This window comes from Manacus vitellinus, unplaced genomic scaffold, assembly GCF_001715985.3.
Source record: "Manacus vitellinus isolate BGI_N305 unplaced genomic scaffold, ASM171598v3 scaffold_56_pilon, whole genome shotgun sequence".
In the NCBI taxonomy this organism is placed as follows: domain Eukaryota; kingdom Metazoa; phylum Chordata; class Aves; order Passeriformes; family Pipridae; genus Manacus; species Manacus vitellinus.
In genome coordinates this window covers 3,221,461-3,236,536 of record NW_021940660.1, presented here as the reverse complement: position 1 = coordinate 3,236,536, position 15,076 = coordinate 3,221,461, and the positions used below count along the sequence as shown (strand labels likewise).

General features: G+C 37.2%; 1 protein-coding gene across 6 annotated transcripts in view; it reads left to right on the top strand.

Moving 5' to 3' along the window:
* The window catches only part of PTBP2 (polypyrimidine tract binding protein 2), a 51,086-nt gene extending 47,035 nt beyond the window's left edge, over window positions 1-4,051 (top strand). For 4 of the 6 annotated variants that reach the window (XM_018081746.2, XM_018081743.2, XM_018081748.2 and 1 more), the window contains 3 exons: window positions 134-350; window positions 453-530; window positions 667-4,051. In XM_018081746.2, coding sequence (XP_017937235.1) covers window positions 134-350; window positions 453-530; window positions 667-799 — 428 coding nt within the window. In that variant the 3' untranslated portion in view covers window positions 800-4,051. The remainder of the gene's footprint in view (window positions 1-133; window positions 351-452; window positions 531-666) is intronic. The other 2 variants (XM_018081747.2, XM_018081744.2) reach the window with 1 other exon arrangement.
* The last annotated feature ends 11,025 nt before the right edge of the window (window positions 4,052-15,076 follow it).

Below are 15,076 nucleotides of genomic sequence, written 5' to 3'. Positions count from 1 at the left end.
TGCAGACCTAATTCTTGATTTCAGTCTTTTAGCATAACAGACCTTTTGATTTGCTTGGGTGTTTTTCTTGCTTGTGTGATGTACCACAAGCTATTGGAAGTAACACTCAATTGAGTAAACTTGTCTTTTTCAGCCATGAGCCATCTTAATGGACAAAAAATGTATGGAAAGATTATTCGGGTTACCCTTTCTAAACATCACACAGTACAACTACCTCGAGAGGGACTTGATGACCAAGGGCTGACTAAAGATTTCGGTAATTCACCTTTGCATCGCTTCAAGAAACCTGGTTCAAAGAACTTTCAAAATATATTCCCTCCTTCTGCAACACTTCATCTGTCCAATATTCCGTAAGTGTCCACTGTCAGTAAGCCAGTAATATTAATGTGCTTCACAACAGACTGAATTGACTAGTGATTCCCTGCTTATGCTTATTTTCTTTCTGTCTGTAGACCATCAGTAGCGGAAGAGGATCTACGCACATTGTTTGCTAACACTGGAGGCACTGTGAAAGCATTTAAATTTTTTCAGTAAGTAGCTTTTCTGCACATAGCTCTAACAGAAGAGTTTTTGCAGCACATCTTAAGAAAAAGCACATATCAGATAGCAAACATTAGAAGCAACCGCTGTGGTATTCAAGTTCCTAATTCCGTTATTTTGTTTCAGAAGAGATCACAAGATGGCACTTCTTCAGATGTCAACAGTAGAAGAAGCTATTCAGGCTTTGATTGATCTTCACAATTACAATTTGGGAGAAAGTCACCATCTGAGAGTTTCTTTCTCTAAGTCAACTATTTAAAAAAGGCAGATTGAGAATGAAGGTGTATTGCATTGTTTGGTGTTGTCACCTATTGACTGTTCAGGAAAGTGGGGACCAGAGTTTGTCTTCTGTTTTTTTATTTTTTTTCATGCTGTTATCATTCCTTGATTGTTTTCAAAAATAAAAAAATTAAAAAAATAAAAAGCAGTGATATTAACTGCTGTAGTCAACTGTTGTTTCGATAAACCATTGTTTTGTTTAAAAGATTTCAAGATAATACCACATTTTTTCAACTTAGTTGACGTACGTGCCTTAAAAAGGAAAACTAGTACTGCTGGAATTGCATAGCTAGTAAAAAGCAAATTTGGTTGTCTGGGGCACATTGTTACATGATAATTTAAATATGTTTAGGCAGGGGTGTGTAAAAAGGTTAAGTTTTTGTTTCTCCTGCTTGATTTCTTTATCTACTAGCTTGTCACTTATTTTTCTTTTTAATTGGATTAGATGCATTATGCTGACAGAGTAAAATTACATTATTTGATTTTTTGCTACTTTTTGCTTTGTGTTTTTTTTTTAAAGGCCTTTTGTATTACATTGTTCTGGTCTAGATTCAGTTATGAATGTAGGCATTAGTTAAAATTAACAAGGTACAGAATATTAATTTCTCAAAGGACAAAAAGTGACTTCTGTGACTTTGAGCCCTACGTGAAAAGCATTGTGGAATCTTAACCTTTTTGTACACACTCTTGTGGGATGTATCATATAAATGTCAGCACTAAGTAATGTCTTGTTTGTGGCTGAATATTTTTCGTAGATGTTTTTGAAGTTGACATGACTTATGTGCATTTCAATATATATTGCCATCTTTAGTTTGTAATTAAGGTATGGAATATGGTTGTGGATTTCTGAGCATGTACAGACTGGTCAAGCTAGTTCAGGAAATGGTGCATGTATTTTTCAATGATGAAGAAAGTTTGCTGCAAATGCTTGCAGGAAATTTTGTGGCAGTTTCCTAAAACTGACAACCAGGTGGGACCAAAGTTTATGTGCCTTTAGTCTTAATTTACCTTGCATTGTAATATTCAGTTTTAATAAATCTCTTCAAAATATTTTGTATTTAGAAATTGATCTGACTTTACTATAAACATGGCTCAGAATCTGCAGATCCACTTAATTTGAAAGCAGTTCTCTGTCAGTCTGAACTGTTATCTTGATTCTGTTTAAATGACCAATACTTTTTGAAATTGATGTACTTAGTTTCAAGATTCATAGATTCTGTTACCTATGTAGAGAAAAAAAGGTCATGTATATTTTCTATTAGTTGAGTTTTTACATCTTTAGAATTGTAAAATTCAGTATAGTTTGGAAGTGGCACAATTAAAAATTAATTTTCTAACAAAGTTGGGAGGTTTGATGGTTGTTTAATTTCATTTTGTGTGTACTCTGCTTACCTCTGTAGCATGCTCAATAAACACTTCTGTAGCTCTGTATTCACCTTTTCTGTCTTTCTCTGCTGCTTTCTATCTCTCCTCTTCTTTGTTTTTCACTTCTACTGTGCTTCTAAATTCATGTTTATTCTCTGCCAGGGTGGGAAAAGCATAATATTAAAAACTACTCTTTATGGCTTTTTACCATAAATCTGATGCTGTGACAAATATCAGCTCTTTATTTTCAGAAAGATAGTGACCCCTTTGCAGGTATATGTGCATATTAAACATTTCCCACCCTGTTATAACCTACTGCTTTAAAGACATAACTTTTATTGTAGTTTGTTAGCTCTCTCTTTCTATCTTTTTAGTTTTTAAGCAAATTTATGCACTAATAGATCTCTCAGGTTTGCCATGCTCTCTTGCTGCAAGTTTCATCTTTCATTTTTTTTGTGTCTGCTAAAGATTTTCTACTAATCATATGGTACATTCATGGGTGAAAGTAACAAAATTTAACATGAGATTAGTGGACCATACATATTTGAGACCAGGATATTTCACCTTTTCAGAGCCATGGGTTCAAATTAATGCGAAAACAGTTTGGACACTTCAATAGTGTTTCTTTATATTACTTTGAACTGATTGTTGTGGGTTTTTTTCTCTTCGATTAGAAATAGGATTTTACGCAGTCTCCATTAAAGAGTAGCTGTATGATCCTGGAGCATTTGGTAAAAGCTGTCAATGTTCAAATCAAAGCATTTTTCTGTCACTTCTCCAGTACAACCACTGTAGATATACTGATGTTGGAATACCTTGTGAACTGATGTCTGTTCTCTGGGTTGACTTTCAAATCAGTAAATAGCTATCGGCTTTTTAAAGGTCATGGTATAACGTAGGGCTTGCAGTAGTCTTAATATGTTAAATAAAATGCACTTGATTCGTCCTGTTTTATCAGAATTACACCCAATATATGAGTTAAGTTCTACTCCAGGTATTGCAGTGATCACCCAGTCTGAAATGCTGTTAGAATCAGATTCATCCATACACAAAGACTGAATCAACATCCTTTTACAACTCAAGCACTCAAGTCCATAGATGTGACTAGATCCCAATCGATTTAAGCAGTAGTTAAGGGTCTGGCTGAGCTGATCTTGTAGATTTTTTGTCTATGCAATATGACAGCCCATAGTTTTTTAAAGTGTGTGAGATTTCCTTTTGTGGCTCAGAATGAGCTTGCGTGTTTCAAATAGAAGTGTGAATTGAAATTTGCCATTCCATGGGTTCAGCTTGTGCTGAACCATTTCCACTCTAAAGCATCTGTGTCAGCATACAGTGATTGCCATATGTATCATTTTGAAATAACTGTAAACATCTGCAGTGAGTGTGTACAGATACAGAGGTTTTGTAAAACTGTAACTTACTAATTTCTTGCCAAGCTTATTTCCTTAAAAAGAAGTTTCTGTACTTTTCTTGTGAAAATTTCTGTGGCGAAAGCCTCAAGGGAAAGAATATATATTGGCTTTGACTTGTTATAAATTCAGCAGCTTTTATTATGAGTTATATTTGTATCAGCCAAAATTAAAAGTACTGATAGTCATAATTGTCATGAAAGCATTTTTTTATTAACCTGAAGAAAATTACTGTTCAGTTATTGATACTTAGTCTTTTCTCTTCAGAAAATACAGGCTTAATAATCTCCTTACTGCTAGAACTTTCAAAAACTTGTTTTTAATGAGATGGTACTGCATTTTGTATAGTAATTTGTACATTTTTGTTGTTATAAAATGTAAATAAGTTTCTGTATTTTTAGCTCGTCAGAATGTGAAAATGGAAAGCATCATTTTCATTAAAATTTTACTAAAAATAAGGTTCATGAATAACTTCTTACACTCAATGGAATGCGAGTTTTCAGATTACGTTAGTAGAACTTTACTGTAGACATGGTGATTTTCCTCAGTTTCAGATTTTTAAAATAATTTGGGTAGTTGACAGAAGATAGTTGCTGATTTTTTTTTTCTTTGTGAGCTGTTTAATGGAGCAATGAAATTGGTTGGAGAAGTCCAAAAATGGTACTTTGATCAGGTAATGTCCACTGACAAATACAGCACGTAAATGAAGTAAAACCAAAACCTGATAGCATTCTGATTAAAAATGGTGGCAAAACTTAGAAGTTAAATGAATTCACTTAGAAGTATTTCTGTATATTGTGATTTAACATGTTATATGAAAGGCACCTTTTCCCCTGCAGAAATAACAACTCATATGATTATTTGTAGATTGCCGTTTTTAAGGTTTTACATTAATATTCAGCTTTATAAGCCATTTTACAAAAACAATTCCTTTGACTCATTATAAGTTTCCTTATGTTTTATAGTATGTTACAGCGTGGCAGGAATAATCAGATAGCTATTTGCAGGATTTAAGGCACTGCAATTTCAAACTTTAGTCTACTTCAGATAATTTGTCCAATTCTCTGCTTTGTGAATATGTACTTCTGTTGAAACATTAGAAAAAAAATTATGTTTTTCTCTGCAAACCAGCATATAAATTCACTAGTGCATCTCAAGAAATGGTTGTCCTGGTATTAAATGTTTTTCAGTAAGCAAGGCTTCTGCAGAAGGTTTGTGTAAGGTGGGGACGAGGCTGAAGTCCTTATTCTGTTCCAGACACTGAGGCAACGTGAACTTAAAAGTTTCACTTAGGTGAACAACAAATTTTCTGTTAAATAATTAGGTAGAATGTCCCATCTCTTTTAGTTCTGGTGTATGTAAAAAGGCTAATATGTATGGCAACATCTGCAGTATTTCTTACCTTCCTGGTTTCTCGGGGAGCTGAGCCTGCTAGTGTGGTTCTTGTCCACACAGAGGATAAGGAGAAAGAATGATTTTTCCAAAATGATGGGATTTGGCATGCTGTTTTCTACTTAATGGGCCTTGGTAAAGTTAATCAGTAGACTGCAGTAATCTAAATGTAGAGAATGATAATCCATTATGAATTATTCTGTTAGTCCACCATTGGCTTGCTAGAACCAGTGTCTTGCTGAGGAATTATATTCCACAGTAGTGAAGCTTTAGAGAATTTCTTTAACTTGTTTTTTTCCTTTAATGTAAGAATTTATTTAGAATACTCTAATTCTGAGTATTTTGAGCTTTGAAATTCTCTCCAGTGCATCTGTGCATATGTGTGCATGTGTTTGGTCTCTTCTGGATGGTTAACGAAATGAGATTGGTGAGTTTCTGCTTCACCTTAAAATTTTTACATCTGGCTGTACCTTTGTTACTTTCTGAATTTACTGAATTTTCCTCCGATCAAGAACTAAATTTGGAAGAGAATTATGTTGCTTTGTTTTTTCCCTTTCAAGCTTTACAGCATGTAATGTTTAAAATCTATATTTTTCTTCATTAGTTCTGCATGCAGGCAGCAAAGGAAAAGCAAAGAACTTTTCTTCCTTGGGAAAATGTGAATTAAATGCAGATTGACTTAAATGTCTCAAAAAAATTAGCTCAAAATAGCACTCCTATTATTGAAGAGTTCTGCATGTTTTATGAGTTTTATCCCAGTTTCATAAGGAAATGAGGCATGTGTAATTGCACTGTCTCTGTGTGAATGTACTGTTCCTGAGATAACCCCTGACTCCTCCTTGTCACTCCTGCTGCCTTTGGCTGGCTTTCTGTCAGAGGGGATGAAGGTCTCCCTTACTAAGGTGTTACTGTTTCTGTCCTTATGATTAGTTGTCTTGCTGGGTCAAAGTCCTGACTTTCAGTGCTATGGGCAAGGGAAGGAAAAAATCCGCTGCCTTGTCTTTTGCCAGGAATTATCAAGCAGGCATGGACATAGTTCTTTCCCTCTCTAACAAGCGGCAGCTTGTGAGGTAGCAGACATGGCAGGGCCTGAGAATACTGGGTACAGGACATGGGAAATTGAAGGGAAGGGATGTTCTGCAACAGGATCAGTAGTGGACACAGGAGCACTGAGGAAGTTTCAAGAGCTTTCTTTCAGTTGTTTTCACGCATAAATAGACAAAATGTTGACAAGGTGAGAAGTATTGGTTGAATTATTTTGTAGGATTATTTTACAAGCAAGTCTGGTCAAAATTGGTCCAGGTTGTGAGGTAAATGTAATGTATTTTCACTTCAGTTCAACAGGTACAGAGGTGTCAAAACTTAGCAATTGCATGCAGATTACTGTGGAAGCTGGTTTTCCTGGGGATGAGTACTGATCATTCCTGGAAGCCAGGGAGACTGAAAGCCTGAAGCCTCTAGCCCTAGGATAGGCTACATGTCAGGGTAGTTTAGGATGATTGACACTGATGGCTTGCCAAAGAGCTAGATAAAGTGAGCTAGTGAGATCTAGAAAGAGATTTGTTAGAAGAGTCATCAAGTGACACTGGCATTTTTTGATAAAAAATGTATACTGTAAAACTTCTAACCATCTGTATTCCATGGAAGGGTACACCAGTATCCTTTGGGCTAACCCTATCCCCTCTGGTTCCTTAATGCCTTGGGCTTACCTCTGACAGCATCAACACCCTTTGAAGATTTCAGCTGAAATAATGCTAGACTAGTCTGTTCTTTTCTGAAGCAAGGAAGGTTTCTTGGCAGCTCTGTCTGACAAACACCAGTGATTTGCAGTGTATGGTGGGGCACCGGCCTTGCTGCTGCTTTAAAACATTGACAGTTCTCAGCTAGTAAATAGTCATGGTGCTGTGTCAACAAAGTACACTTTTCAGTGTGCTGTGCTTTGATGCCTAAACGTTAAATTACCTTGAATTCAATATTCAATTCAAAGGTTAAGTAAATTTTTTGTGAACAGGGGTTGTCTTTCAAGGTGTGGGGCATTTTTCTTTCTTTTTTTCCTCTCTTTTTAGAGATAGATTTTCCTGATGATGTTTGTAGAAAAAAAACTAGAAGTCACCTTAATTTTCCAGTTCTTAAGCAAATTCTGGTAAACCTTAACCATTTTGATCAGAAGTGCGTCCGACTTGTTTAAGCTGATGACAGAAACTGCATGACTTCTTTAGTCAGTCTGTATCACTGCATTGCCATGCTTACTAATAGAACTTAGAAGAAAAAAAGACTCTTGACCTGAATCTTTGGCTGCAATTTAAATCCACTTTGGTTTTTAGAAAGCAGTTATTTTCAAATTCCTTTGTTAGATGTATCTAACCCTCATCTTCTTTCAAGGGTAGTTACTTCAGAATATATGGTTAATGGTGGATGACCTTATGGCTCTTCACTCAAAATGGTTCTTAAAAACAGAGGTGTTTGTGATGCTGTCTTGTTACACAGAGATGTGTGTACTTTGAATAAATTGTTCTTTTGATTAGAGAATGATAATACCAAACACTTGTGCATTGCTGTGGATGAACTCTAGCTTTTTCCCCTCTATGTGGCATACCTTGTTTAGGTGTGCAGCATGTTTGGCCCACCAAGGGATGTGCTCTCAGTTGTGGCGATGCAAGAATTGCCACATCACCACCCATTATCATTAGCAAGTGGCTGGAGTTGCTCAGTAAAACTGAAGTCTAGAATGCAAGTATTGTTACTAACAGATCAGTATTAACATTTATTTGCAGTTTCATACAGATACCTGGAAATTGTTAAAGTACTTCCCTTATCAAAGCAAACATGTTAAAGAGAACTTTTTTAACATGAATGTAGACTGTTGGTTTGTATAGGCTATGATCTATAAGCTTTACATAGACCTCCTGAATAGGTTCTCCTAAGGAAGGGGATTCCACATTTCATTTCATTTCTAATTCCAGCTTTTGCAAGTTTTGAGCCAATTGAAAACTTGGATTTTTGCTGATCTGAAGTGGTACACTCCTCAATACCCATCCTTTGTCAGTCCATAGCAGCTTCCTCAGTTTCTGAAGATGGGAATTGTGTAAAACAGATCTTTTTTCAAGGTGATTTGAAACAACATACCTGACATATTCCTTCATAGCTAAAGAAAGGTACAGAGATCCTCCTTCTTATGTTGGGAACAGTTACCCAGCTGCCTTCTACACTTAGAACTGCTTGGTAAGCTTCCAGAGAGATTTACTGGAAAATAAATATAATGTGGTTGGTATATTTGGACAATATTTTATATGCTAATCTTGGTTCAGAGAGACATCACACTTGAAGCCAGACCTGGTTATATGCTGCAGCTGCGAGGTTTTTAGGAATTCAAGACTTGCAGATTCAGTGGCCTGTAGGACTCTTCAGCACCTCTGAGACCCTTCAATGACCATAGCAAATTGCATTCATGATTTTGGAACTTTTAGGGTATATGCTGTATAGTGAAATTAGGGCTATATGCACTTCAGGCTCTTGGATTAAGAGTAGCCCTAGAAAAATCTAGGAGCCCTCCAGTCTGTTTTGAGACACTTCCATCATCAGAAATCCTTGGATCTTACAAGTTATATTCATTTCAGCTTCACTTAATATTTAGCAACCTGCTTGAATCCTAAATAACATCATTGTTACACTAAGACAGAAGCTCTTCAAATGCTTCTTGTTTTTTGAAATGTTTTAGGAACTGAATGTTATGCTCTGAATAATTCTTTAGTAATTAAAGCAAGAATGTTATACTTGTCTGTCCCCTACTTTGTAATTTTTTTCAGTGTTGTCTGTCAGGAAGTCAGTAATTTACATTTATGTTAGTAGAACTTAACAATAGTCAATGTAGAACTTGGTGAACTTGCAGTAGGATTACCACTTGGAACAGTAGGCATTATTTTTTTGTGCTGGAAAAACTTACTCTAGGCTTTTGGCATTTAGTTGGTGGTATCTAGGCAACCACTACTGAATGCAGAGATTCTCTCTTTTGCAGATATCTGCCCTGCCAAAACCATGTTCCTAGGGAGAAGAAAAAGTTCATCCAGATGTAGTGACTGAGTACACAAAGAAAAGGAAACTGAGAAAATATTATGTAAATAGTGAATTGCTATACAAGAACTTCAGCGCTCTAGAGATGAGACAGTAGCTGAGAGCTTCCTCTGAACACACTGGGTGAAAGGTGGCAGGGCGTGTGGTCCTGGAGTTGTACACTTTCTCAGCTGTTTTCAGCCTATGTCCCTGCACCCCTTTTTGGAAGAATTATTATTCTTCCTTCTTCAATTTCAAAATGAATTTGCTAATCTTTAAGTTGCAGTGTTTTGAGATGTTTTAAATTTGTCAAGCAGCACTGTGGAGGTGAGCTGTATGTCACTGAGGCCAGGTGTGATTCACTTAAAACTGGAAATAATCTAAGACACTGAGTTTAGCTGAAACTTCACAGACTATTGATTTTATTAAAGTCTTTGACAGAGTAGTAATTGTCACAAATAGAACCCTGATCTTTGGGCTGCCATAATCTATTGTGCAAAATCCCTTATTGAGTAAGTACTTGTACATCAAGTTGCCTTTCTCTGTCAGGTAACGGCATGCCTATTTACTATCATTCTGTTGTTCAGAGACATTAACTACTCCTTCCACTGATAAAGAGCTGATGTTTTAAAGTGCTTGGTTTGTATGAGTTACCAGGTTTGTTACCAACTTATTCTTCCCCTCTGTTTGGCAATTTTAGAAGTGTCAAAATGTCTTACACTTGTAAATGTTTAAGCGCCTCCTTTTTCAGTCATTTCAAGCAGTAATGAAGATGGAACAGTTACAAGTTTCAAATATTTTGGATATCATCTTTGTTCTAAATTTCATTTTTGCTGCTTGCACTTAGAATATAGTTCCTAACATTGCCTCACTGCTGTAGTGAATTTCTTTGTGCTGGACATAGATTAATCAAATTTAACTTTATTATCACTGGAAATGAATCATTGATAAAATTGCCAGGAGATATGTAACAGTCCTAGACTTGCAGTGTTATATCCACATTCTGAGTATTTAGAGGCTGATGTTAGGTTATCAGTAACTAAAACATCAGTGGCTCCTCATGCATAATATATGTAGTATATTATGACTGATCTTTAGGACGAGTGATCCAGTGAAGTAGTACTTGTTTTCTCCCTTACTTATCTATATGAAGGTCACAGACTGCTATCACCTGAAACTTCTAAACATTGTTCTCATAAGTGCTGATTCAGTAATGTTGAAAAATGGCCAGTTTGTGCATCTTGTACTAGTGAAACTGATGGGATTATAGGAGCTGATAAGTAGAAGTCAGAAGTAAACTACTTAATGCTTGTAAAATTGTAACTAGATTTTAAAGTCTGCCATGATTCCTTGTACAAGATGCAATGTTATATGAAAGACTTAGTTATACACAATAGGTACATAACTTTAAATATATTGGTACTAACAATGTAACCTGTTTTTCTCTCCTATCCCTTTGTTAATGTGGCTTTCAAGGAGAGGAAGGTGTTTCAAATGCTCCTCTTGCACTGCAGAAGTAGCCAGGAATCATTCAGCAGGTGCTTTCAAATTACAGTTGGGCTGTTCTTAAGGCTTGCTGCTATTAAAGGGATTAGTTCTGCTCCTGCCATTCTTGGCTGGGATCTTCTGCCAGCTCTCATGCCTGCTATCTTCCTGCCCTTAATTTGCATGATTCAACCTGCTAAACTGACAGCATCCTTACCAAAAAAGTCAAACTTATCACTTGATTTCTACCCTCTCCACTTTTTGGTATTAGGGTTTTTTTGTCCTTTAGTGGACTGAACCTAGTCATTGAATGGTTAGAGAAATGCTGCAGTGGATGGAGCATACTCCTGGGAGGAGCGGGAAAACAACACTGCCTGCTTCAGCTATCAGCTAAAGTCAAATATCAGCTAAAATGTAACAAAATCTCATCTTGAAAACACTTTATGCTGATATAATTGTTCCAGCCTTAAAGGCTTAGACTGGCATGTATTTGAGATACAGGTGGAAATTTTAAGTAGCTCTAGGACTTAAGCTAATACACACTGTGATGTTTTGGCCTAAGTGCCCATATCAGTCTGTTTAGTTTCTAGATATTAATAATTAATAAAATACCATATATTATACAGAGATGTAACATAACATAATAAACACATCACTTTACAAGAACATCTAATGAAATGGTTCGCCTCACGCTGCCAAAGCAGTGGATTGCATCAGCTTCATGGACTATGTGGAATGTTTTGCTTAAGTAATGTTATTTAAATTCTTAATGTGTTTTTCCTTCAGTGAGACAGGAAAAAATACTTGTAATTGTGGATTAATGAGGATGATCTGTGGGATGCTGTTTATTTTGCATGGGTTGTTTTGGGGGATTGTGTTTTTCTCCCCAGCCTTTAGCCTATCATGCCACTCTTGTTGTGTTTCTGTTAACTGCTGCTCTAGGTCCGAGCAGGATTCTCCAGGCACAGCTCTTTTCAAGTCAAGGTTATTATCTCAGTGGGAACTTTCTGTTCTTTTTCCAGACATGCTTTCTTGAAACAGTGTGTTAGTTCCTTGTTAATCATGCTGAGAATGATGTTTGCTTTTATTTTATGGAGTTGGGCTGACATTTACACCTTAAGTTTCTTAAAGCAAAGGTTCTCTTTTACTTTGAGGTGTCAGACAAGACCATAAGAATTCTCAAAGAAACACTTCTGATTTTTGACTCATCACTGTAGTATAAGAGGAGAAAGGCAGAAAAATGGTGTTTCATGAGCCAGGCTTTTACTTTTATGGTGACAGATATTGGTAATATTTACTACTTACGAGCCATGCACATAAATCTACATATTTATGTAGTAATGAATAAAGTAAAATATTGTGGCATTTCTACTTAGAACATAATTGCCATGTATATTAACACAGATCTGGATGTCATAGAAAATGAGCCAAAAATAAAGCTGTTTTACCAAATTGATTCAGTACTAAGGGAATATTTTAAGAAGCTGTAATAAGGGAGATTCTTGAGATATAGACAATATTTCTGTTTATAGCCAATGACAAAGTAAAGGTGGTGTGTCATGCTTACAGCTGATTATATGCTGCAAAGGTAGCTGTAGACTAGTTTTTGCACTAAATTTCTGAAGTGTATTAATAGCTCTGTTCTTTAGACTTGAAGCAGACTGAACATTAAGTTTAAAAAAAAGAGTTCTGCTAGACTCAGTTTACATCTTTTCCAAAACTTTGCACACCTCTTTCTCCCTTGTTCTATCATGTCTTCTATTCCCTTTCCCATCGAGCTTATCCAGCTAGATGCACCAAACCTTAAATAAAATTAATTTTTTTCTTTATCTTAGCACCTGCCTGTCATTGCCCTACCTGCCCCAAGTTTGGAGCATTTACACTTTTTACATTCTGTTTGGTTTTGACAGCTGCTCTCCTGATCTCTTCTCCATCCAACATTTCATCCCTGTACCTTATTCTCCTGATTTTGCTGCGTCCTTGTCCTCTGTGCACCATCTTTCCCCTGTGAATGATCCCCGTGAACTTGCTTTGGGCTCCTTTTGCTTGTTGGTGGAGGCGTAATGGTGCTGTGGCAAACCCAGCACCCAAATGCTGTTGTTGGCCATCTGGAGGTGTCAGCACGCTGGAAACTCGGGGGGTTTAAAGCAGCTTCAGAAACTGCTTGTCTTCTGCAGCCAAAACTGAATCTGGGAGGACTGCATGGATCTAAAGCTGAATGCAGAGAATGCTGCCTTGCGATATACCATCTTCATCCTTCCCATCCTGTTTATGGAGTACTGGCCTCAGGAGACCTTACTTAGAAGTACATCAGAAATTGTGCGATGGGGGACTTGAGCAAAACCTGGTGTCTGTTCAGAACATCGCAGGATCTACCAGCAAGGAGTCCAGGTAATGGGGACCATCTTCATGTTGAAATGAGGGGTGGGAATGTTTGAGGATGTGTTTTTTACGGATGTATATACAGGATGAAATGAGACCTTAAATCTTGCTGGATAGTGTTATAATGCTGGTAGCAACACTTCAAGAAACACACTCCAGAACTTTCCATTTTATTGATGTCCAAAGCAAAATAAGGCCTTTTGTGGGGTTCTGATCCTCTCCCTTCCCATCTGTCTGGGCCTGTTCCTGTTTTTCAGGCAAGGTACTGATGGGATATGGCAGAATTGCTAGTTAGGTTGGGTTTTTCAGATCACAAAATCTACTGATATACTAAAGGAAGGGCTAGTAATGAGAAAGGATCAATTGACAGGAGAGAGGGTGATTGGTAGTGTTGAGCAGAGAAGATGTACGTGCCGCTCCAAGGGTTTTCTTAAAACAGTTTCTTTCAGCATGTTCTCTAATGACCTTGAAGGTGAGGTTAATTTGATATTGATCAGATTAACAGATGTAAAATCTGGTAAATAAAAGCAATTAATTGAAAATAGTGAGAAGGTTGAATAAAAGTAAGGAGAGCTTTAACATAAGGAAGAACAAAAGGCTACAGAACTGCTGATGATCCTGAAGTTACACACAAAGTTGTGACTCCTTGTTACTTGCTAGAGAACTTTGATTCCTCCTGGAGGGCCTCTTTGTGCTTCAGCATTTGATGCCGTTCACACTGAACTAACCACTGAAGCTTAGCAGAAAATAAGGTCTTGTCTCCCAGGATTTCTAGTTGGATTGCAAGTACCCAGACTTTCTGTAGAGGCTTGTATTTAATTAGTCCTAACATGGCCCAGGAAAGCAGAGGAGATTTTGAGCTCACTGTGTCCATGTTACGTTAAAGTACTGTAATATTGTGTCATGCTTTAGGTTATTGAAAGAGGTAGAAAGGATGTTAGGATTTAACAGATCTGTTTCTGAGCCTTGGCTGAAAACTTGGGGGTCAGACACATGAATATCCTTATGTTTAATATTAGTGTTAGTCCTTCTCCCTGACCTTCACAGCACATATTCTGCTTTCTTGCTGAAGATCCTCAGTGTGAGGGCAGCATATGGGACACTTACACATTCTCGTTTCCTTGACTCTTGCAAATCCTGATTCGTTCCTAATGAACACATCTCTCCAGAGATGCTGACGGGTCATGAGAGTAAACCTAGCAGCACACCCAATGTGCTCAGAGTTCATGACCCTCTTCTTTTCCAAAGCAGACCCTGTAGTCTGTTCTTTAAAGCACACTATGTTCTGGGAGGTGCTGGGGTTTATGGGAAGTTTCACAATCCTAACAGGAGGAAGCTCCAGTTTGCACTGTGCCCTAACGTCTTGAGCGGAGGCTTTAGGCAGATGCTTTCTTCGGCTGTCGCTGCTTTTTGTGTCCTTTACATATAAACGAGAAGATGTGAGAAAATCAGCAAGGGATCCAGGCTGTTTGCTTTCATGCAGTGAGAAGAGAGAGAAAATGAAGTATTGTTAACTGCCTACCTCACTGTCTCCCTCAGTCCATTCTCACCCCATGACTCCACTGAAAGGCCTTTCACATTTCTGTATTAGAAATAACATTAGCAGGGGAAAAAAAACAACAACCACGCTCCACTCCATACATTGCAGCTGTATCATCCTTTCCCAGATGCCTGTGTTGCTTTTAAGAAAAATGATAATAGAAACACTAGCTGGGAAAGACAGAGCACAAACAATTCCCACTCTTCCCTTTGAAGTGAGCAGTTTAAAAATGGGCTTATTTTGTTAGAATTCAGAGTAAATGCTTTTCAATAGATGAGAGATACTTTTGCTCAGTTCCAATGGACTCCACAAAATCAACCTCCCCCTCAATTCAATTAATTCCCTCCCTCCTGTGTGTGAGGACCGAGGTTTGGTTATAAAAACACTGAATGTAAGATTAAAATGTCTACAGAGATGATCAGAAGGGAGTCTGTTTTAATAACGCTCTCAGATTGCTGTGCATGAGATGTGGAAGTAGGAGGTTTAATCTCAGTGCAGTGCCTTTACAATTATAATCAGAATTGAGCTGAGTATTGGTCAATAGGAAATTTGCTCCTCAGGGTAGGGAGAGGACTGTAACAAGAATTAAGTCTCAGGATGTTAGTGAAGGAAACCATCTGAAAAGAATAAT